Below are 21,568 nucleotides of genomic sequence, written 5' to 3'. Positions count from 1 at the left end.
AACTAAATTTTAAAAAAAAACTTCTGATAAAACCAAAAAATAACCTAATAACTGATAATAAAACTAAAAAAATGAGATGTAAATCCTTCGAAAAAAAAATCCTGAAAGTCTGGGGAACTATATCCATGTGCCGTGCCTTATTTTGAGGAATAATACACTTTAAAATAATGTTTAGAATGTTTCAAAGCTATAATTAACAAAAAAATTTTGATGTTAATGTACTGCGCCAAAAACGTCGGTATTGATGATGCTTGACGAAAAAATTTGAATTGGGCGCCAGAAAGTCCTTACTTTTGCACCTCATTAGGAAACTCGTTGGAGTAAATGGTAAAAAGTCACCATTACGTCTACACGGTCACCGATGTTCGAAACCTCTCAAGGCCAACTAAACCTTTCACCTTTATGACGTCGACGATGTGATGGCGCACTTCTCTGGAAACTTAGGGGCAATGAGTAGACAGAGTAGTCGAGAGCTATTTTATAGATCATACACGCGTTCATAAAACCTCCAGCGGTTCTGGGTTGAGGTTTATAGGTGCCTGGACATTCCAAAATTCTAGTGCAATCCCAACCAATCCATTTTTTAGCACTAGGATTAGCATTTTGAGGATAAACTTTAATTTTGAGGATAATTTTGAGGATTTTGAGGATTTTGAAGGATCTCAGGGAGGGTCATTTACAATAATTTATGTTGTAGGTACGGTAGGTTAATGGAGAGAGGCTTCGAGCAAGTATAGAATATACATCACTCTGAATTTTTTATTCGTTTTCAGGAATGATCTATTTTTTCTCTTTTTTTTTTTTCATAGCGGTCATTCAGAACTAACAACACGGGCTGGAAAACAAGATTTTTAAGAAAATCTTCAGATTTTTCTAAATTAAATAGAATTTCTTCTAAATCTGCTGCTGCTGCTTCATCAGTTGGCGATTTAAAACGTAGCTCTGTGATGAACTCTGTGATGATAAACCGCAGCGGTGACGTGTTCAGCGGAAAATCCTTGCATACCTGTAGGATTTTAATGAGATACCTGGACGAATGTGTCGTGATGGTGGTATTTTTATGACTTTACTCAATATTTCCGATATTGTTCGCTCCTTGAAGTATTTTCCTATTGATTAGAAAGTATTAAATCTTGGCTTCCTTTTTTCTGGATTCAGTAACTTACATAGTAGGTACTGGGTTCTCTGGAGCAGTACTTCATCGAGAAATTCTAACTAGGACCCACAACAATTAAGTACAAAAAAGGTTGGAACGGCAGACGAGATCTTGGGCTGCGGACTTCTCCCGACACTTTTTTTAAAATTTTTATCATGGATTTCAACGAAGCATGGCACCACTTACATTATGCTCCAAAATCTCCAGACCTCTTTTCTTTTTTTTTATAGCGTTTTTTTAAAATATTTTCTATAAAGTAGAACAGTGGGAGGGGGTGTAGCACAGTTGGTAACAGGGTTGGCTACGACTGCGCTATCGATGGTTCAAAGCCGCCCTAGTGTTAACCAAACCTTTCATCCCTCCGACCCGGGGTCGATAAACTAGTGCCCGAAAATCACCGTAAAAGGCTGCAAAAGCTTTTCACAGACCTCAAACGAATTTTGTGTTGAAGTGGACGTGTTCGCGGATCCTAAGCGGATTGATCGACGCAATTTTATCCTTTATCCTTTACGGCAGACCATTGGACTGGGGTTAACGGTGGCATTAGAATAAAAACTACTCTCAGAACTACAGCAGAAGGAAGGAGAGAACGAATGGCGGGGAAACGCAGTGGTGGATACGAAGGCGAGATAGTGTGGATTCACGAGAGAGCACTGTTCTCTCAACGAAGAACATCCACGAAAAGTACGTACGAGAAGAAAAAGAGTAGTTTTGCATCGGGACATCGTTTTCGTGCACATTCCATGGGAAAAAAATCCAGAAGACGTTTTCAAGTGTAATAACGTTGTCCTGGTACGAAATAGTCTCGTGACTGGTCTGTGTCTATTTCTCTGGAAGATAGGTATTTCGATAGAACACAGTTTGAGGATCCTAATTTAATTTATTTCTCAATCCGAATACAGAAAATGTACAAAAATAGCTCGTAAATTAATTCGTGCAGCACTATAATAATATATAATATATAAATAATAATGAATAAATGAATAATAATAATATAAATAATCATAGTCATAAACAATAAATATAATCATAAACATTATAATATATAATATATAATCCAATATTGACTAAGGAATCTAGTTATTTCACAGGAAAAAATTCAAAAACTCTTCGATTCATCCTTGAGAAGTGCACTGGCCACCGCCCCCCTCCCCCTCTCCCCATCCGTTATTCACAGACTGTCCCCACTTACTGCCCTTAGTGACGTTAATGGCTCTATCCTTGATGAGTGCCCAGCAGGGAATTAAAAGAATTCCAAGTTGAAATTTGATATATTTGAAGTCCTTGAGGTCCTTGAGCTGTGAGGTTTTTGCTTTATAAGAACCGAAAAGATCATATGTAAAGGAGGAAGTGGAGGTCTCCTCAGCAGGGAGAAATTGAGTGCTGCTTAGGACCTCAGGTTTTATGAAGAGAGCATCAGCAGTGTAATTAAGGCTTCTTCCGACGTCAACAACTTCCAGGATAAGCTAATCAATGGTTCATAGGATTATGGTGCGCAGGAGTGATTGCATCAAAGACCAAATTTAATTATAAATAATTGTAATTTTCGTCCTCCGTGTATCTCTTAGTTGATGCTAAATTTAGCAAATTACCAGTTAATAAAAGCCCGCTGAGGAATTATCTGCTAAGTATTGTCTGAGGGGCGGTCAAATTCAATCGATAAGAACGCGTCGCGGCATGCATAGATTCAGACGTAGACGTTAGCTTTGTTGTGCAAATACACCACATATTTTGTACTGGCGAGGAAATTGCGGATACTGTCGGATCAAAATGACGTGAAGCTCGGTGCAGTTGCGTCTGTGCTCGATGCGGTGCAGGTGGAGAGTGGCAGTTAGAATCGAGCCGGGACCCATGCTACCGCCACTCATCGCTGCAGTACGCGATGGTCCCACTCCGATTCCAACCGCTGACTCCACCGCGGCGCTTGGAGCGCAGTCCTTTACGTAACTGATGGAGCTTCCCGTCGCTTTGACCCGACTATAAAACACCAACCGAAAAATACCATATTCCCCCGGGAAACTGTGAGCTGCAAATTCGTTGGATTTATCGATCCCGCCTTCGACATGTGAATGCCGCAGTAAATGCGTTGTTTTTGAAGAGAAAAATAACTAATGTTTTGAAAGATTGACGAGAAGTAAGCAATACGTATTTATTTCGAAGATCCTCGTGACAACGGCCGCTTTCGCGCTTGTTGGCGTCCCTGGGGACATCGGAAGAACTCGGATGAAGACAGCGCCGAGCTCATGCATATGTAGATTAGATGAGGAGCGAAAAAAAAACGATGAACACTTGTTAATGAGGGCACAAAAAGTGGCGTATTCCTGGAAGTGTTCCTGGAAAAAAAGTCTTCGCCGCGAAGTTATAAACAGACCAATAACGCCAAACAGTTATTGAATCCGTCGAAGTGTAAACAATAATAAAAGTTTAATAATGATGTCAAAACGTTGAGTCGCATCTCTGGAAAGATATCGGATGTTGTCCGCTACTTTGTAACCTAACACTTGCCCTTTTGCTCCCGTATTCCAAACGCATATAAAGAACGAATAAATTAGTGAAATTAGATAATAGGACAACGATGGGCGTGGCCTATTCATCCTTCAATCCTAGAGCTTTTATTCGCCGAAATTCCTTCTTCACAGCGAACAAATATTTGTCATGATATCGGGAATGTTGGGATTTATTTCCCAAACTGAGAAAACTATGGGACTTCTCGCATAAATGTATACTTTCCCTGATTTTCTACGTGAAACGGCACTTTTCTCTATCTTTACGAAAAGGGAGTCTTCATTACAGTATCATGAATATCCGTGCAGGACCAGTAACACTGTAATTTTTACAATTCCTTCATCACACTATACATTTAATTCTTTCAAACATCCTCTAAAGAAAGTACCAATGGATATTTTCATTTCATGGACCCGTACGCATCATTTTCTATCTTTTCTCCCGGGGAAAATAACCAACGCGACCTAAATTGAAACTCGTCCGAAGTTTGAAGGACACTCTTAGCGGGATCAAGTGGAACAGAGCCACATGGACGAGTTTGCAGCACTTACTTTCACTACTTGTACACATCAACGAGCAGACATGATGACATACATATCACACATTTCGTGGTAAGACCCAACATTTAGCTTAAAAGTCCTGTGAAAATAAAATTTGACAGATTTGGAACAGTTATACTAGACATTATTGTTAATTCTTCCTAAGCGCGTGCGATTAACTTCGAGAAGAAAACTCGTCCTTAATAACAACTTCATTGATTTAACTGTTTATGATCAACAAAACTTCAAATTAAGTGATTTTACTTGAAGTTAGAGTTAGTTCCTGGATCCCCTTAAAAAATTTCAATTCATCCTCATCTTTTTCAGAAAAAATCTTTTCTATTGCTGCATTAACGCAATCTGTGGACTTACTCAACCTTTCAAACTTCTAAATTTTTTTTTACAATTTTTAAAAAAACATAATTGAATAAAACGGGAACATAGGAGTGTTTCTAAAAAAATTTTTCTGAATAAAAAAAAATTTCTGGCTCCACTAAACATACTATAAATAGCTTCTGGTTCCTATAATAAAGTAGTGGAAAACAAAACAGGAAAAAATGTGGGAAGTTATTTTTTTTCTGTCCACTACGCAAATTTTCTGCGAATATCGGCGAAACGTGATCGAACCAAGCGCAAATGAGGTTCGCACGGCAGCGACGACAAGACAATAACAATAGGAGGGCGATAAGTTCTTGTTTATGGTCCTACACAACAAAAGTTCTGGATGGCGAAAAAAAAATTTCAGGATGAGAAACTCGTTCACGCTTCTTATCGCCTCAACCAACTTCAAATTAAATGAATATTTATCATGTTGCGGTTCACTTCCCACAGAAATAAAGATATGAGATTTCCTATGCAGAAAAAAAATGTAAAATGTAAAATGTTCACGATACGCCACTGCAGAAGTTCTGGATGAGAAAAAATTGTCCAGGTAAAAACTCCAATAAAAATTTCTGGCTCCTGTGATAAAGTACTGGAAGAAAAACAGGAAGAAAATGTAGAATGTAATATTTTTTTCTGTTCACTACGCCTATTTTCTGAGTTCATGTCTCTTAGGTCCCTAGAATTAGCAAAATCATTTCATCTATATCATGCGTCTTTAGGGCACATAAATTTAGTGGATATAATTTCAGATAGCATTAATTGTCATGGATACTTATGTTCCCTCAGGCGAACCCCGTGCGCATTCAATTTTTGCAGAGCAGAAGGCGCGTAGGGCGGGCGAGTGCTAAACGGTTTTTATAGTCCTACCGTGTCGCAGGGAGAAGAATAGGGCGGCGGCGGCAACACGATGCATGCCGGCCCTATCCTTCATCTAAGGGCGGGCGCCTGTGGGACCAGAAATATTATAGAACAGAGAGTGAGGAAGTGTTCGAATTGTTGCGAACGCGTTCGCGCTGCAGCTCGGCTGAACATAAATGCAAGCGAGTATAGGTGTTCTGTAACGAGGAGACAGCAGAGAAGTCAGAGAAAATATCTAACTGCTTTTGACATGTCAATTCATGCGCCAACTGTTTCTGCACAAGACCAAACACGTCAATCTTGCACAACATCGTCGTGGTTGTCGAGTTCGAACGTGTTAATCCACGTCTGCTCGGTATTGTCGAGTAACGAATTTCATGCGCTGACGGACGAGTTACTCTGTCTATTTCGTGGCGATTTTAGGAAGTGTAAACGCGTGGCCAGTTTTTATTATTAGCTCCTATTTACTTACTACGCCAAAGTATTCAGTTTTATTTTTTATTCTTATATTTTTCAAGCCTTGAGGCACGTATTCATTGTTCAATTCAGTGTTTTAAATGGTTATTTAGTGTTTTTTTTTTAAATTCTCCCATTACCATTCCTAATTCTATTTATAGGAAATAGTTACAGGAAATAATAGGAATCTTATGAAGATTTTCCTTAATAATTTCGTTTTGCATGCGCTAATCGTACATTCAATCCGGAATCATTTTTAATTTTTTTTAAATCTTCAATTTTTAACTTGAAAAGGTTTCAAAATTGGATCGCAAGGGAGTGTATGACTCAGAATGTGTTGTATCTTACACAATTATTCTTTGCGGCAGTTTTTTTTTTCAAAAAGAAATTACAACTTTTAGTAATTCGATACGTTTAGAGTGAATGCAATACTGAAATATGAAAGAATCCGGTCTACACGATGTGATGACATCCGGAATTTTTGGAATTTTTACAGATTTCGAAGTATGAATCAGTTCTACACTTCGTATAAATCTCCTACTTCAGTGGCTTCCATTCATTTCATTGTGACATTTTTGTTGAGTCAGTTTTTTCTCTCCCCAATCCTCTTGTAATAATCATTCTTATTCAGGAATATCTCGGAGAAAAATGCCTCGGAAGTAAAATGATTGATCTTTTCCGTTTTCTTTTTTTTTTTTTTTTTTGATAAATGTGCTCAAAATTAACTGCACTGTGTACGGTGTGATGCGGTTTTTACGGCGGTCGCAAAAGTGATCGGTGAAACTTGTGGCGCGAATAATGGGGTCAGGATTGAAAAACCGGTGTTCCAGCAAAATCAGCAGCCGGTAGACGTGGTCACAAACGCATTCCATCAAATCCGCAGATGTCTTTAAGTTGATGATTTCAAAAGATTTTAATCCTAACATGTCATCCAGTTGCTCGGAAATGATCCATTGTCACCTGTCTGTGCCCTCACATGACAAAATGTTGAGGGCGCCGGCGGTTAGTAACTCTCTTCCTCATAGTTTCTTATTTACTCACAAGTCAGAGAGGTTCTCTGTAGCTAGCGCTTGACGATTTTGTTAGTGTTTCCGTTTCCTCCTCCACAAATTCCTTCGCAATCAATCCTTATTTGCTTGCTTCTTTGAGATCAATTCATCATCATCTAGAACTGGGTCCCGTTTCCTCAAACCAGTTCAGCGACCTCTGATCACATTTTATCGTCGATCATAATCTTGATTTTTATCAGGGAATTTTCATCGACGAAAAAAATCTCGGATTGACTATAAAGTGAAGAACGTAGGAGAAGAAGAAAAACCTCAGGCACCGTTGAGTATGGCAGATGGGACGAGATCGCGATATTTGCCTGCTAAATGAGAGGTAAGTGCGAACGATTAGATCAATACAGTCGAAATGTTCGATTTCCGATGAATCTCGACGCATTAGGTTGTCGTATTGATTTTTTCTTATGAGCTGTACACAAGATTGGTGTACTACGTTTGTGTGGATTTAAACTATTGATTAGATCAATGGTTTAAATCCACACAAACTACCGTATAGTAAATGAGTGGAACTCGTAACCAGCTGACTGGCGATAGTGTGAGGATGAGAGAGGCAGGGTAACGAGGGGGAGCAAGGGGAGGGGAGGGGGGGCGCGGGTGTGGCTATGGACGGGGCGCCGCCGGACAGGGACGCAGACTCCGGCATCGATCACGCATCCATCCCGACCACGACCACCACCAACAGCAGCAGCAGCAGCAGCATACCTCGTCGCTCCTCCTGGTGGTGCTCAGCTACCTCAAATGGAGTTGTGCGAGCTGCATCTGCTACCGGAGGACGATACCTGGCCGTCTGATATCGATACACGTATCGCTCAGCTTGATTTCGGTGGTGATTCGGCTTTATTCGCCTCAAGTTCGGTTAGCACTGATTCGTTAGACTCGGAACAGTTACGAGAACGATGTCGTCTACGAACTGAAGATTTCCAACTGACATTTGCTGATTCTGGACATTGGCAAAGTGGACAGCTTACCACTTGGGGACGTATTCGATCTACGGAACCACTCGAAGAGAACACCGCTAGGTAATTTCATTTCATTACGCTTTTATATAACTTAAATTTCACTAGTATTTTGCAACCTGAATTGAAGTTGAGTGCGTAGGCAGATCCCTGCCACGATTGTTCAACGCTGTGCACTTCACTTTATCCTTTATTTATCCATTATTGCGCAATCAGCGTTCTCCTTCATTTTGTGAGATTTAGTACGCTCTTTTTTTGTTCCCAAATAATCGCCATCTTGAATATTGCTCCGCTGCGCTCATATGGCCAATTTAGGCGTCGATTACGGCTGAAAATGGCTTATATTTCCTGTGCTATTTTTCTTCCACCATTCCTTTCTCAGGAACCACTTTCTTTTTATCAGCCCATTAGTGGATATCCCATTAGTGGATCTTGAGCTGTTTGAAAATTTTAGAGTTCCCATAGAGAAATATCAATCAGCGAAATCCTTTTTGATGTTCGATGATTTTTTTTCGTTTGAGGACAACTGTTCTCCTTCACGTGCAATATCAGTTACGTCTTTTTTTTTCTTGAGGGGAAAATTTTTTCTGAGTGTTTCTTCATGTGGATCTATCAAAATAAAAGTTGCAATGCGTAGATTTTGAGAATAACTTTCTTGCGTTTGTTTGCATGATAACACAATTGGTTCGCATTTGCCTAACGCTGCCTCGAGATGAGCTATCCAGTGAGATTTGTTCTTGTGGGATTCTATATTCCCGAATGTTGTATGGTCCTTTTGTATGGAATAAGATACCACCACCTAATCCTACCACTTAATCTTTCGTACTTTTATTTGAAACGTAAAGGATTTGTAGATTAAACTTGATCTAAACGTCTTTCTATGGATAAATAACAAGCCGCCAGTAGTAGTTCTCGGATCATTAAACCGTTCTCACTGAAGACAAATTAAATTCGCGCCAAACGCAGGTGACAAATGCCTGTCTTGTATTGTTTTCTATAAAAACGTCGTCGACTCTTTCCCATGGGTATCCACACATCCTTTTTGTGGGAAACCGGACAGCAACATAGACCCCGGTTCTGCCCAGCAAATGCGACATTACCGTATCTGGCTCTCAAAGGAGTGAACTACTGTAGCGCAATGGCGCAAAGTTTTTCTCAGCAGTATTTTCTTTATGAGAGGCTTATTCAACTTTCTGCGTATCTAACATGCTCATTGAGGATGCAGGAATGTTCAAGAGTAGAAGAACGTCGTATGCGCAGTGAAGTGAAAGTGTGATATTTCAGTGCGCCAGATGTGACAACTCGTCCACGAACAACGCCTTCTGCAGCGGCTCCACGACCAACAAGTCTTCTGGCGAATTTCGTTGGCCGTGAATCGCAGGACAACGTGAATGGCGGTCGTTACGTGGACGTCAACGACAACGAGATTCAACTTGAGGCGAGTTCCTCAAATACACAGGATCGTTGGCGTGCTGCAAGACCAGCTCCCAGTACCGCACGACCGCCACCCGTCAAACCACGACGGACGTTCGCTGACCTACACAAGTCGATCGCACCCGAGTTGCAGTTTCTGGCGCTACCGCATCAGGTTTGAATTCGCCTGTTGTTCTGTTTGTATTTGGATATTTTTTAGCGATTTTTTTTGGTTTTCCTAACAAAGTAACTGATGTGTATTTAACAGATTCCAACGTTGTGCGAGTCTTCAACGATGTCGTTGAGCGACGTCATGCTGAAAGTACAACGTGAAGGCATACCACCTCTTACCTCCGATCTCGATCTGCCACTTCCTTCACTACTTCAAACAACTCAGCTCGAGGTAAGCAATTTCAACAATCTGACAGTTCCGTCCAGTTCCAATACTGAATGTACACAATCAGAATTCGATATTGATCACACTAGTTTTTCTCGTCTTTTCTAACGTATTTGGTTTATGAGTTATGAAAATGCTAGTTTTTTGCTTCATCATAGTAGATTAATCTGGGAATTTAACCAGAAATATTAAATCGGAACTAAATTAAATGAAATTTGGATGTTGCACTAAAAATTCGCGGCAAATGATGTAGCGTTCATCGAGGACCTAAAATGCTATGGACCAATTTGTTCGCAACGCCTCTTATTACATTATTATTATTAACTGTTTTAGCCCCCTGACTTATTCAACATTATTTCATTGTCATACGATTATGTCAGAAATAATATTGATTTGCTAATAGTGAATTATTATTCCAGAAAATACGGTCGAGAAAAATAATTAAGTTTGTAAATAAAGTGAACAGACAAGATAAGGCTAGTTTGCTATAATCGCCACCATGTTGGGTTTATTTTCAGTGAAACACTGCTCGCCATTTTTTCACAGCATATTTCATTTTTAAGGAAATGAATACTAAAAGAACATTGATATTTTTGCGAATGCGATTGAGCGGTATAAACAGATAGTAGTGACTACAGATATAACTTTATTTTTCTCCATTCAACACTGTAATCATCAAATATGCACTTAATACTTTAGCAAGAACTCTAAGTCTATGCAAAAGCTCCATCTCGAACGTTCTTACCATCTGCACTTGCAGTGTCCTTGCTTCGTGTGATAAAAACATTATGAATGCGAAAAAGGTCCGATAGACTACTGTAGATGCCTTATGTGCGTTCTCTTCGTCTAAATTTGCCTAGTTGCTTTGTTTGCTCTGGTTTCTTTTTTCTCCTGTGAATAGATAGCTATGCTTTCAGGCTGGTGCAGCCAGCTTTAATTTCTAATGACCTTTCTTTTATCATGGTACTGCCCATTAACTCTTCTTATTTCTCCAAATCAGATAAGGAAAATTAAGGTATAGAATTTGTCTCACTTGTCTTTCTTTTTAGGAAGACTCCCCAGATTCTGGATTAGGCTGCAGCGGTCCGGTGCACATCGAAGACTGGGCATCACTATCTATTCTGTTACCAAAGTAAGTTTTTCGATTGTTTTCGAAAATCTCTTTCTTCTCATAATTTTCATCTGTTGATTCGTTGCTGCCAACGTCAACTTACGTCATGTATTTGCCCTCATATGCCACCCCAAGCAGTCCGCTTCGCTTTGCCTCCTATCGATTTCTCATTCGGCGCTCCCTTCCAGTCCCTCCACGAAGAGGTACCGTGCAGGTCCATTAAGGGGTAGAGAACGAACTAGACGATTGGGAACTAGGGGAACACACATTCTAACATTTGTCCTAGAATCATGAGCTTCAACGAAGTGCTCATCTTCTTTTTATCCAGAAAGAACATCGTTTAGGTTTTAGTTGCATACAAAGATGCGTCAAAAGTGTCACATGGATTTCATGTCCTCGCATTCCTTTCCTTCTATGCCTTGCACTTTTTAATTGGGAATGTCTAGTGAATTCGAATAAAAAGAGCGACCTTCCACCAGAGAAGGGCTGTCAATCGCATTCCAAGTGTTTATGTGATGAGTTGCTTTGAGTGGGGTGTTAAACCAAGCATCGAGGTTAGAATTTCAGCTTCTTTTCAAATTCCAAAGTTCCTCTTCGCAATGAGTGAAACTATTGTCCTTTTTTTTTGGCTGAGATGTTGCATAGCGACAACAAGGGCACTGACGGCGGAAGCTTCTTTTATTCCTTTTTAGATATATGCCTTAATTTAGATTCGCATAAAATGTAGAATGGTTGCGCAATAAGAAATGTGCTATCCTGTCATTTGGTTTAATTTTTGTTGCAATTTGATCACTTTATTTGTTTGTATCTTTGTTAGCATGAAAAAATTACGTAGTAGGCAAAAAGTTGTTCTGTGTAGGCTACTTAATAATAGCTGCTGTCAGCTACGCTATGATTCCTTGGAGTACTCCGTCTCAAATGCAATAATAATACGTTAATCGCTAAAACGTCCGATCTCATCTGTGTTTTGTAACGAGCTTTTGGCAGCACTTCAGGAAATAAACTCTTTAAAGAGCTAGCAAAAACTATAACCAATCATTTTACATCTTTAGCTGTACCTATTAAACTGTTAAACCTGTTTGCGTTCGTTTCCACTTTATGTGCTTTTAAATGAGTTGAAACATTATCAAGGTCATCCATTGAGTGTTTATGGGTATCTTACTGAAAAAAAAAATCATGTTGAACGTAGCAGCGAACAATAGTTGAAACTTTCTCGGTCTTTTTTCTTTTCTTTTGCAAAGACGTTACACAAGATCTGCTTATTGCTCATATCAATCAGGCTAATATCCAAAATGGGTTGTTCGGATCGATAGTTCAGCTTAGTATGTACAATCTTCTTCTGTTAACGCCAAACCAGTTTCACAATTGAGTGATGGCGGAAAGGAGGGAGCTGAGTAATGAATTCTGCTCTTTCTTTTCCGTTTTCTGTGATTCATTCTTATTCTTTCATTGTGATGCGAAGACGAAAAAAAAAGACGCTGCTTTTTTTCGCACATTTCATATGTACCTACTCTTTTTATTATTTCACTTGAAAGAAAATCGCACAATAAAAGACCAATTGACCTGTTCAATTTTTTTTACTACATCAGATGGTTCTAAGTAGATCGTGGTTTGAAGCGAAGGGATTAGCTGGTTTTCAAGTTTATTTTCAAGGTTTAAACTCTTCTTTTTTTAAGATTTTGACTTCGATTTTGGAGGTGAAATCGAAAATTTTGGAGGTTTCTATCTTTGATTATAGCCATCTGACAGCTGACATGTCCCCGTCTTTTTATAAAATCTGTGGTGGAATTTATGGCACCTGAATGACGTCAAAGTAATCAAAGTATAGTAACGGGTGATTGTGTTTGCCAAGCTGATGATAAAGCGCTGACGAAGCGTTTGAAGCAAGAAGTAGCAGCATTGTGACTAATAACATTGAAATCACTAATAATTGTAATAGAGTAGTTTCCGTGTCATCCGTGCATTCGTAATACTATAGAGCAGCTTTGCCGATTTCTGCCGATCTTGCGGATTTTTTTTTTCTGTCATGCGACCACATTTCTGCGTTCTTTTCTGGTCATAGAGTGATGGCCGTTGGACGAGATTGATGACCGGAATAAGTGTGCACGAGGTGTTTCGTAAAGAGCGAATCTGTGTTATCGTCGTCTATGTCCTCTGAAGATAGTGTAGTATAACGTTAGATCTATGCTTGGATGTTGTTCCACGTTGTGAAATGTGCCACGCAATGACAGCCGTGTGCCTTCGGGGGGCGCCTGTTCCATCGTTGCCGTCACCAAACTAGAAATCGGATACGGCGATTATATGTCTGTGTGTGTATGTGTGTTAGATGGTTTCGATGTAATCACATGTGTGGAATAAAGGGGGATAGGTGATAATCGAAGGTGGTTGATGACGCGATTTTCTTCGTTGAACGCTACGGCTACGGTAAAGATCCTGAATAGACGGTAGATCCCACGTAATGTATTTATAGTCCAACAAAGTACTTATTTTCTGAAAACAGTTGCTGATATGTCTCTTCTCTGTTTATTCTTAGGGTAGCTCTATGGTCGTTTTTATTTTAAGAATTTACATTTTCTCAGGATCATGCTTAGCATAGAATCCTCTTAGATTTGATGATTTACGACCATAAAACTTACATATTGCATTGAAATCACGTGGATTTCAAATAGATTTTTCGTAAATCATTAGCGTTTCTGGCACAATAATGCTATACAGAAATGCAAATGGTTGGAAGACAATGAAAATAAATTCTATGTGATTAGAAACGTTATCTTAATTGAAATCCCATGGATTTGAGTGGTGTTGAGAAAACTAACCTGAACAGAAGATTGCAAAGACCTTGTGAAGAGGGTCACGATTTCCTATTGCTCAGGTCCTATCCACCTCAGAAGACTTCCCCTCAATTTTACCCCGATCCTTGAGTTTTTTTTTAAATAATAATTACCCATCTGACATTGTTATACATATTTTTGCACTTTTAGGGACATTTAGGTAGATTTGATGACAATCCACAAAGTTCTATTCAGACAATACTTCTAACCATACAGACTTCATGCATTAGGATTACCTTAACGCTGTGGACATCGTACCTGATTCTTCCAGATTTTTTCAAACGTAACAATTTCCAGGCTAAGAAAACTTTTGCAAAGAAAAAAATTGCAAATGACCATTACTTCTTGCGTGTGAGTTGATGTTGCTAACTTTTCACCCTTCCTTCACCCTCCCACTTTAGGATGCGCATGAAATGCACATTTTTTTTTCAAACATCAAACGATTGCAAGGATCGCTGCTATCTGTTTGCATATCCACGAGGTTATTGTTTATTTGCTGGCTTGAGAAATCCGTGCGCGTGATGAGTGCCTTGAAGAGTGTGCTGAGAGTGAGAACGGCACCCCTATGATCGCTTTTTTTTCTTGCTTCCATGAAACCGATACTTGTTGAAAAGTTTCCATGCTCAAAAAAGCTTTTGAGTTGCTTATTCATTTTTCACGGAAGCAAGGTGACTGTAAATGAAAAGGAAAAGGACAGATTTTTTTTCGTACGTATAAAATGACTACAAGTGTTGGTTAGACGTCTCAACGATATGCAATTAGATTGTCAGATGGAACTGACATGAGATGAAAGCTGCCTCGCTAGCAATTTTTTTATGTTGGCGAGCCGGCGACAGCTCAGCGGACATGTCCATTATGCGTGACCATTGAAGCCGTCGGCCAAGACATCCGAATAGATTATTACGGACGTCCCCTATCTGAATCCCGCTTTGAGGTCTTAGAATATAGGCTTCATCAGGCTAATAGGAATGGACATAGGCTAATAGGATCAGTAGGCTTGCTCGAATGGTGCGGGAAATTTTCTTAATTTAAAGATGATTTATTTTATACTGTTGAACAGTTATAATGGTTGAATAGCTAGTTATGTACATTGACTGAAGAATATTCATCTTCAGTCGTTTCTTTGTACTTTTTTGTGTTTTTTAATATTACGGTTTTCACTCGCACTCAAGTAGGAATCTATAGAGCTCTGAAATGTTTGTGGAAGCTGTTAAAGCAATCTGAGACAGTCTATATGTAAAGATGGAAGAGTTGCATGGATTGCTCATAAATATTTATGTAGTATTTTTTGTTCTTCTTTTTGCATAGATTAAAGATATTAAAAACTGAATATTTTATGAGGAAGAGCGTTCTAAATCTAAAAGGAAATGTGTGCAATTTTTTCCCGCATTGACTAAGGATAAATTGATGTTCACGGACTAGGTTTGAAGCCCATGACTCTGGCAAATCTGGGTTTTCTTGAAATGAAAATATTACGAAAAGATAAAAAAAAGTTCACTAGCCTGAACTGATTTAATAATTATTCGAATTCGAAGATTTTTGCATCGATTTTTGTGAAAGAACGGACATTTTGTCTCTGCATATATCGTAGAGGCCTTGAAAAAGCAAAGAGAAGCGCTTTGAGTGATTACTGAGGATATTGCTGCAGGGTAATAGAATAAGTTGATGAATTAAGTACTCATGGCCGAACAAATCTCGGCAAATGGTTTTCTCATTATTGGGAGTGCAGTAGGGAACGGTTCGCTTGATGAAGTGCTCGTTTTTTGCCTTCTAATCTCTTCCCCGAAATCATTCATTATTCTTTTTCCTTTCGAAATCCTTCAGTTAGGCAAAACTCATTATAGATCATGTCCTTGTGGCCTCTTATCCTTCATGGGATTTTCTTCTATCTCAACGGGCTCATTTTCCTCGAGGCAAGAAATACAACAAGTGAGGGGCTTAAGAACTGGAAGTGAACATCATTCATTCCTAAGCGTTTGTTTTACGAAAAGACCCGTAATTCCTGAAAATGGAGGGGTTCGCTCGACTTTTTTCACTGGCACTGGCAAGCGAACTTTCGACTGGTGCAGGTTGTGGTTAGTCGTTCATTGAGGTGCACCTGCTTTCTTCATGGGGGAATTATACGAACGTAGAATTCGAAGTGCATTGGAGCTATCGTCGTACATTTTTAAGGATACGAGTTACATTTCTTACTGTACGCCCTCGTTTGAGGTAATAGAAGAGGGTCGCAAACAATTGTTCCCGTTGCTTCTCATTTATAATTAATTTTTATAATAAAAAGTACAAGAATTGCATTAAATACAAATAACAGAATTCCAGAATTACATTAGAAAATTGTGTTGGACCCTGTGTTTTTGTCCTTTTTTTCTAACGAACTGTTTGGCATTTTGAAGTGAGTAGTTAGTTAATTAATCCGAATTATTAAGTAAATAACTAGTTAATTAATTCGGATCTTTAAGTAAATAACTAGTTAATTAATCCGGTTCTTCACGAAAAAGCGGTTTGATTAGAAGTAATGTGAACATATCTACACATAACTTTCTTTTAAACTTACTTAGAAGTGAAAAGGCTTGGAAACGACATGTCCCTCCGGGAAAAACAAAAGCTATTTGTCAGTTTTAGCTCTAGCATATCCTTGATGGGGCGAAATTGCGTCGCAAATTGATTTTTTTTTTCAGGAGGGCATGTGCTAAAAAGTTGCGAGACCCGTAAAAAAAAATAGCACAGTCATCGAAATAGCGATGAGCAGAGCTGAAAATAATTCTGGATCGGTTAACCTTTAACCCCTTAAGTGCTTTAGAACGAAAAACTTGGATAAATCCCGCCAACGTCGTTGATGTCTGGAGTCTGGAATTCTCATTTGAATTAGTAGCTTAGTGACTGCTGTGATGATTCCGAACTTTTCTTCTCATGCATATTTTTCAGTGCTTTTATCCTTTTTTTATCATTTCCTAGTCTATTACGGTAATTTTTCAGTGTTTTTATCTCTTTTTTTTATCATTTCCTAGTCTATTACGGTAGCTATGTAAGTTGCTATTGTGCCAACGAATTAATTTTGCAGACATGTTGCTGAGGCATGTTCGTTTTTCAAATCGAATGCTCAGTTGCTGGGCTCGTCCTCACATTCCAATTGTATCGAACGAAAACGAACCGAGCCGTGTAGGACATGTTTCCGAGTGCGGAGAAGGTAGTTTAGTGTCAAGTTGATCACATTAATTACCTTTTTCATTCAAATAATGCAGAATACACCCTCCTAGTTGGGCGCATTCTGCCGCATCGCGACATGTGCTGTGTGATTGTTCACCAGATCGGCCGGAAACCGCACACGAATTAATGCCAAGGAGTAGAAGGTTAATTACTGCTAGCATATCACGATTATTTTTTTACAAACCATGAATTTTTAGGTCGTCTGGTAGTCAACAGATTCGAGCTAGGGAGTTATCTGTTGTTGGACTACCAATCTACTCAACAAAACGTACCATGGTAGAAGCCGTTGTGGATGCCGTGGCTGCAATCGCCCGAGGCGAAGCACCGAATGCACTGTTCACAGCGTTAGCCGCTTTAGTATCGGATGGACTTAATGAAGACACTTCTTCGTGGAGTATGATTCGCACTGTTACTGCACCAGGTGAGTTTTCACTTTCAGTATATCATCGGGAAAAAAAGCAGAAAATTTGTCGTCTTCAGTTTTAAAGTACTTTTTTTAGAAAATAAATTTCGTACTAGTTGTTTTGGAAGTGTGAAATCCCTCAATTAACTCATGCTTTATCAAATCTCACTTCCACTCAAACCTTTTTTCCTATTTTTTTTTTCAAATTCCACTTTTTTTTACAGGTCCAGCTACGAAAGACGTATACTCAATTGTGAACAAACTGGATTTAAGCGAGAAGTCCGAAAATTCTCGCGTGGAGCAGTTCTTCGAAGAGCTTTTTAGGTAAGAGATCATTTAGTCCTCTTCCATAGGCAACTCATAATCTTACGGTCACGGATCTATACACTTTTCGACAGCTGCAGCCTTAAATTATGTAGAATACACCGCCATTTGTTGAGATGTCCTTAAAAGAAAGTAAATTAAGAAGAAACCAATAAAGAATAGGAAAAAACAGCTGCTATCTCCGTTCTGGACGCTCCTAAGTGTTCCTATTCTAGACGAACTGAACTCAAAAATTTGTTATTTGTTTGTTTATTTATTTATACCCTCAAAGGATGTGCTCTTGACAAACAAAGACGTAGTCACACTAGCAAATCTAGAACAAACAAACAAGGAAATCTAGAAATTCTTGTGGATCAACTCAAAACCATGTCCTGTCAAGATTTTATATGTCACGAAAAGATCAAACCTTTCATTCTTCTTGTTTCTGTTGTCAAAACTAGTTGTTGAGATTTGAACGAATCATTTTTGGTCACGGTTTTCAGGAATCAGGAATGGTGATCGTCAATTACAGGAGAAATTGTGGTTGATCAGTTAGTGTAATTGGTCCTTGACACTTTCTTCCCTGTTACAAAATTGATTTGAAATTTGTTTCACAGTAAGAGATTATGTTTGCTCCGTGTTCAATATTCGGGATATGTTACAATTAGATTTTTAGGACGTAAAAATGCAGAAAGGTTGTACTAGGGTGGAAGATGGAAACAAAACCTAAGAGAGAAAACTTCTGTAGTCTCGATGATTCTAGAAAATCTGATGCTTATGTGAAAATACTCTAGATAGATCTATTATTTTAGCAAAACTAGAAAGAACAATTTTTTTGTAGGAAATTAGGATCGTTCAAACTTCTTTATTTCGATAAACTCAAATTTCTAAGAACTTATAAGAACAATCCTTCAGATCAATCTATACCATTAATGGGTTGTTATCGGTAAAGGATTTCGTATCGTTGTCATCATAGGTGCGATAGGGAAGAGCCGGACCCTTCTCAGGTGAAGGGGGTGCCTTCGGAAACCGTCAAAAAGTGAAGGGAACCCTTTCGCCAATAGTCCAAAGCTAAAGGATCTCCTTTCCCCAGGCGTCTTAAAGTGATGGGGGTCGGAGCAACAGCTATCGCATCTATGATTACTATCCCTATAACTTCATAACTTCCTTGCTACTTTTAATATTTCTGGTAGAATGAAGGTAGGACTGGTAGAACTCGCTGATTTTCTTAACTTTGTTGTTCGTCTGTGTTTTTTTTAGCACAGGTTACATTTTTTGGCCTGAAAACCGTGTACACATTGCCATCTATTGGTGTTACCGGTGTCAGTTATCTTGTCAAAATCTGCAAATGCATTCCTTTGACATAATCCGACAAATGTAAACGCCAGTCACATGCGTACATTAGTGAACCCGCCGTCTAATTAGGGCTCTTCTTCCTGAAAAAACTAACCCTTTCCCATAATTATCTGGCTACACTGCACGCTTTGGCATTGAAAGTACATGCTATAAGTCTTTACTTTCTTCTAATATTCGATTTCCTTTCTAATATCCTTCTCAAGTGTTGTTTACTTGTTTTTTTTAAATACTTCATCCAAATTTATTTCACCCTGCACCAAAATTGTAGCTGTAGTATCCTTAATGACGAGACCTCAAAAAGGAAATATATATTCCCAAGTGCAGCCACTTCTCAAATGTATACTTGGAAAATTGCTCGAAAATTACTGTAGTCGTGTCTGGTTGTCCTCTTCTTCAATTCCTCATCCTAAATCTACATTCTCTTTTTAGGGAAAATTCTCTGGATTGCTGGTTATGTTATGTGGTTCTAAAAGAAAATGTACTTCGTCGCTTATACACTCCCGGAAGCTTTCTTTTGGACGCACCAACTGCGTACAGGACGTTATTATGGCGATTAGTGGACACGCTTGCAATTATTCCAGGTTCGTCGGACGGATTTTGCCCGAATTCTGGCACGAAGAACCTCAATTCTTTTCTTGTAGTGTTGGAGGTTCGTGAGTGTTCACACGCTCATCAAACACAGTCGATGCTTTGGAGTGGGCCATGTAGGCTTCCGGCAGATTCACGAGTTCCGAAGAGTTCTTCTGTACCGGCTCGATTGTCAAGTTCCAATCACAATCATCGACGTTCACGAATACCGTTGCCGAAGAGGTAAATTCGTTCTTGTTCCATGATTTTTGCACTTCCAGTGTTGGGTTAATCCACAATTGCGATGCAGCGGAGAGCGCAATTTGAAGCGGCGCTGTGGGGAGAATGTTAAGAAGCTATTTGACGAGGCAAAGTTTTGAGGCCATGATTTTTTTTTCTGACTTTTCGCATTCTTTGGAGTTTTCATGAGGCGCTAAAAGTTGTTTACGATACAAGTAAACAAGTATAGAACTCAGTAAGTCCCATCCCTTAAAAATTATGCCATAAAACAAGTTATGAATGTGAATCATTGGTTCCCACTGAGTTTTTTTTAGGAAACTGTTCACTTCATTTTATCAAATCAAAATAAAATTTAAGCGGTTTTGTACATTTTGTGTTCAAAAATCCTCTGTCAATGTTAGTTTCATGATTCATTGCTGGAAATATTCCTTGCTTTCATTCTTAACAACGTTTTCGCTTTGGTTTACCATATCAAAGTACATTTTAACGGTGTTTTTTCTTCTCTTCAAAATTCTTTTCGAAAAAAAAAATCTTGATAACCGTTCCTGAAACATGTGATATGCACCAAAATTCGGTACATAGTGCATTTTTCCTGGAAATTTCTGCAAAGAAGGATACAGCCATCGCAATTTCATGTTGATCTGTGTGAAGAGTAGATTATCCAGGGAGTACATGCTGAATTTAATAACTATCGACGCATAGGATTGTTTGATGTCTCGTGTAAGCAAAAACTGAACGGAGTTTTAGTCATTCTATCCGAATTCTTGTACGATTTATGGATTGTAATCGAAGAAAGAAGACGACATTCTTCAGATTATAGACATAGTTTAACGTCACACAGATAGCGATGAATGTCGTCGCTGGATGAAAAAGTTGTACTTATGTTTCTGCATTACTCACTATGAAAAAGACGCAACGAAGAAGCGGTTCTTCCGGCGGCTGAATCACGAACGTATCGCATTTAATGTGAAATGACTCGCGTACGTGGAAGTGTAACGTTGTAATTGAGTGTAAGCTCTACTTCCATGACAAATTCCTGTGCATATGCGTTCATTTGTTTGCTAAAAATGCAACAAAAGAGAATAAAATGCATAAAAGTGCTCAAGTACTGTTGTAAAACAATTTTTGTTGGATTACACAGAATGCAGTAAAGTCGCGAGTACAGGAAAAAAGAGAAAACTGATTGCTAGTGTACATGCTGCAGTGGATTAATCTAACAGTGGAATTAGTTTAGTCTAGAAAAAGAGAAAATTCAAATTATTCACAATCACATGGTTCATATCTTAAAGATTTGACACGTCGATTCCTCTTTGAGGTAAGCGAAGAGCGTTGTGTGTGCGCTTACAGTTGTTGTTGAGTTAGAGAGCTAAACGGATAGTGTCAATTAGTGTTCTGCTTTCAGTCGCCTAAGCATGCATCGAACACTTTCGTCAGCGGCGGTGCTTACCGCATCGCCACTCGCTTCTGTGATTGCGGACTCGTGCGAACCGGGCCAATTGGTGGTGTCACGCGGCGAAAGTGTACGAGTCCTATCGCGTCGCGGCCCGATCGCCCGCTGCTGTCGCGTGCATCGTCGTCGCGATCTCGTGTCGATCGGCATCGTTCCACTCCAAAACCTCCTCATCCGATGATCTAGTCTTCTGTGAACACGTGTCTATGTGCAGCGTGTGCCCTCCCTTGCCGAGGCGTCGTCACCATTTGCTCTTCCTCATCATCACAAATAACAATGAATAACTAAGTAATAAAAAAAAAGCGATCTCTTCGCGATAATACTGTACACATTTCATCACGTTTGTATTTGTTTACATAAAAAGATTTATCT

General features: G+C 39.1%; 1 protein-coding gene across 3 annotated transcripts; it reads left to right on the top strand.

Annotated features, from left to right (window-relative positions):
• Positions 1 to 1,749: 1,749 nt before the first annotated feature.
• RB195_007770 (uncharacterized protein) lies at positions 1,750 to 21,377 on the top strand (the record flags this gene model as incomplete). Of its 3 annotated transcripts, none has more annotated exons than XM_064181592.1 (12): positions 1,750 to 1,840; positions 7,588 to 7,981; positions 9,203 to 9,506; positions 9,600 to 9,734; positions 10,778 to 10,860; positions 16,732 to 16,857; positions 16,928 to 17,020; positions 17,075 to 17,298; positions 17,505 to 17,604; positions 19,369 to 19,520; positions 19,581 to 19,749; positions 21,149 to 21,377. In XM_064181592.1, 12 exons carry the CDS (start codon positions 1,750 to 1,752, stop codon positions 21,375 to 21,377), a joined length of 2,100 nt encoding a protein of 699 aa, XP_064038371.1. The 3 variants fall into 3 exon arrangements, with proteins under 3 accessions (XP_064038371.1, XP_064038372.1, XP_064038373.1); XM_064181593.1 differs by having other exon boundaries at positions 16,913 to 17,020; XM_064181591.1 differs by lacking the exon at positions 1,750 to 1,840 and adding an exon at positions 7,241 to 7,278 and having other exon boundaries at positions 7,532 to 7,981; positions 16,913 to 17,020.
• Positions 21,378 to 21,568: the final 191 nt, after the last annotated feature.

The sequence above is a fragment of the Necator americanus genome, chromosome I (assembly GCF_031761385.1).
Source record: "Necator americanus strain Aroian chromosome I, whole genome shotgun sequence".
NCBI classification, from domain to species: Eukaryota; Metazoa; Nematoda; class Chromadorea; order Rhabditida; family Ancylostomatidae; genus Necator; species Necator americanus.
This window is presented reverse-complemented; position numbering and strand designations above follow the sequence as displayed.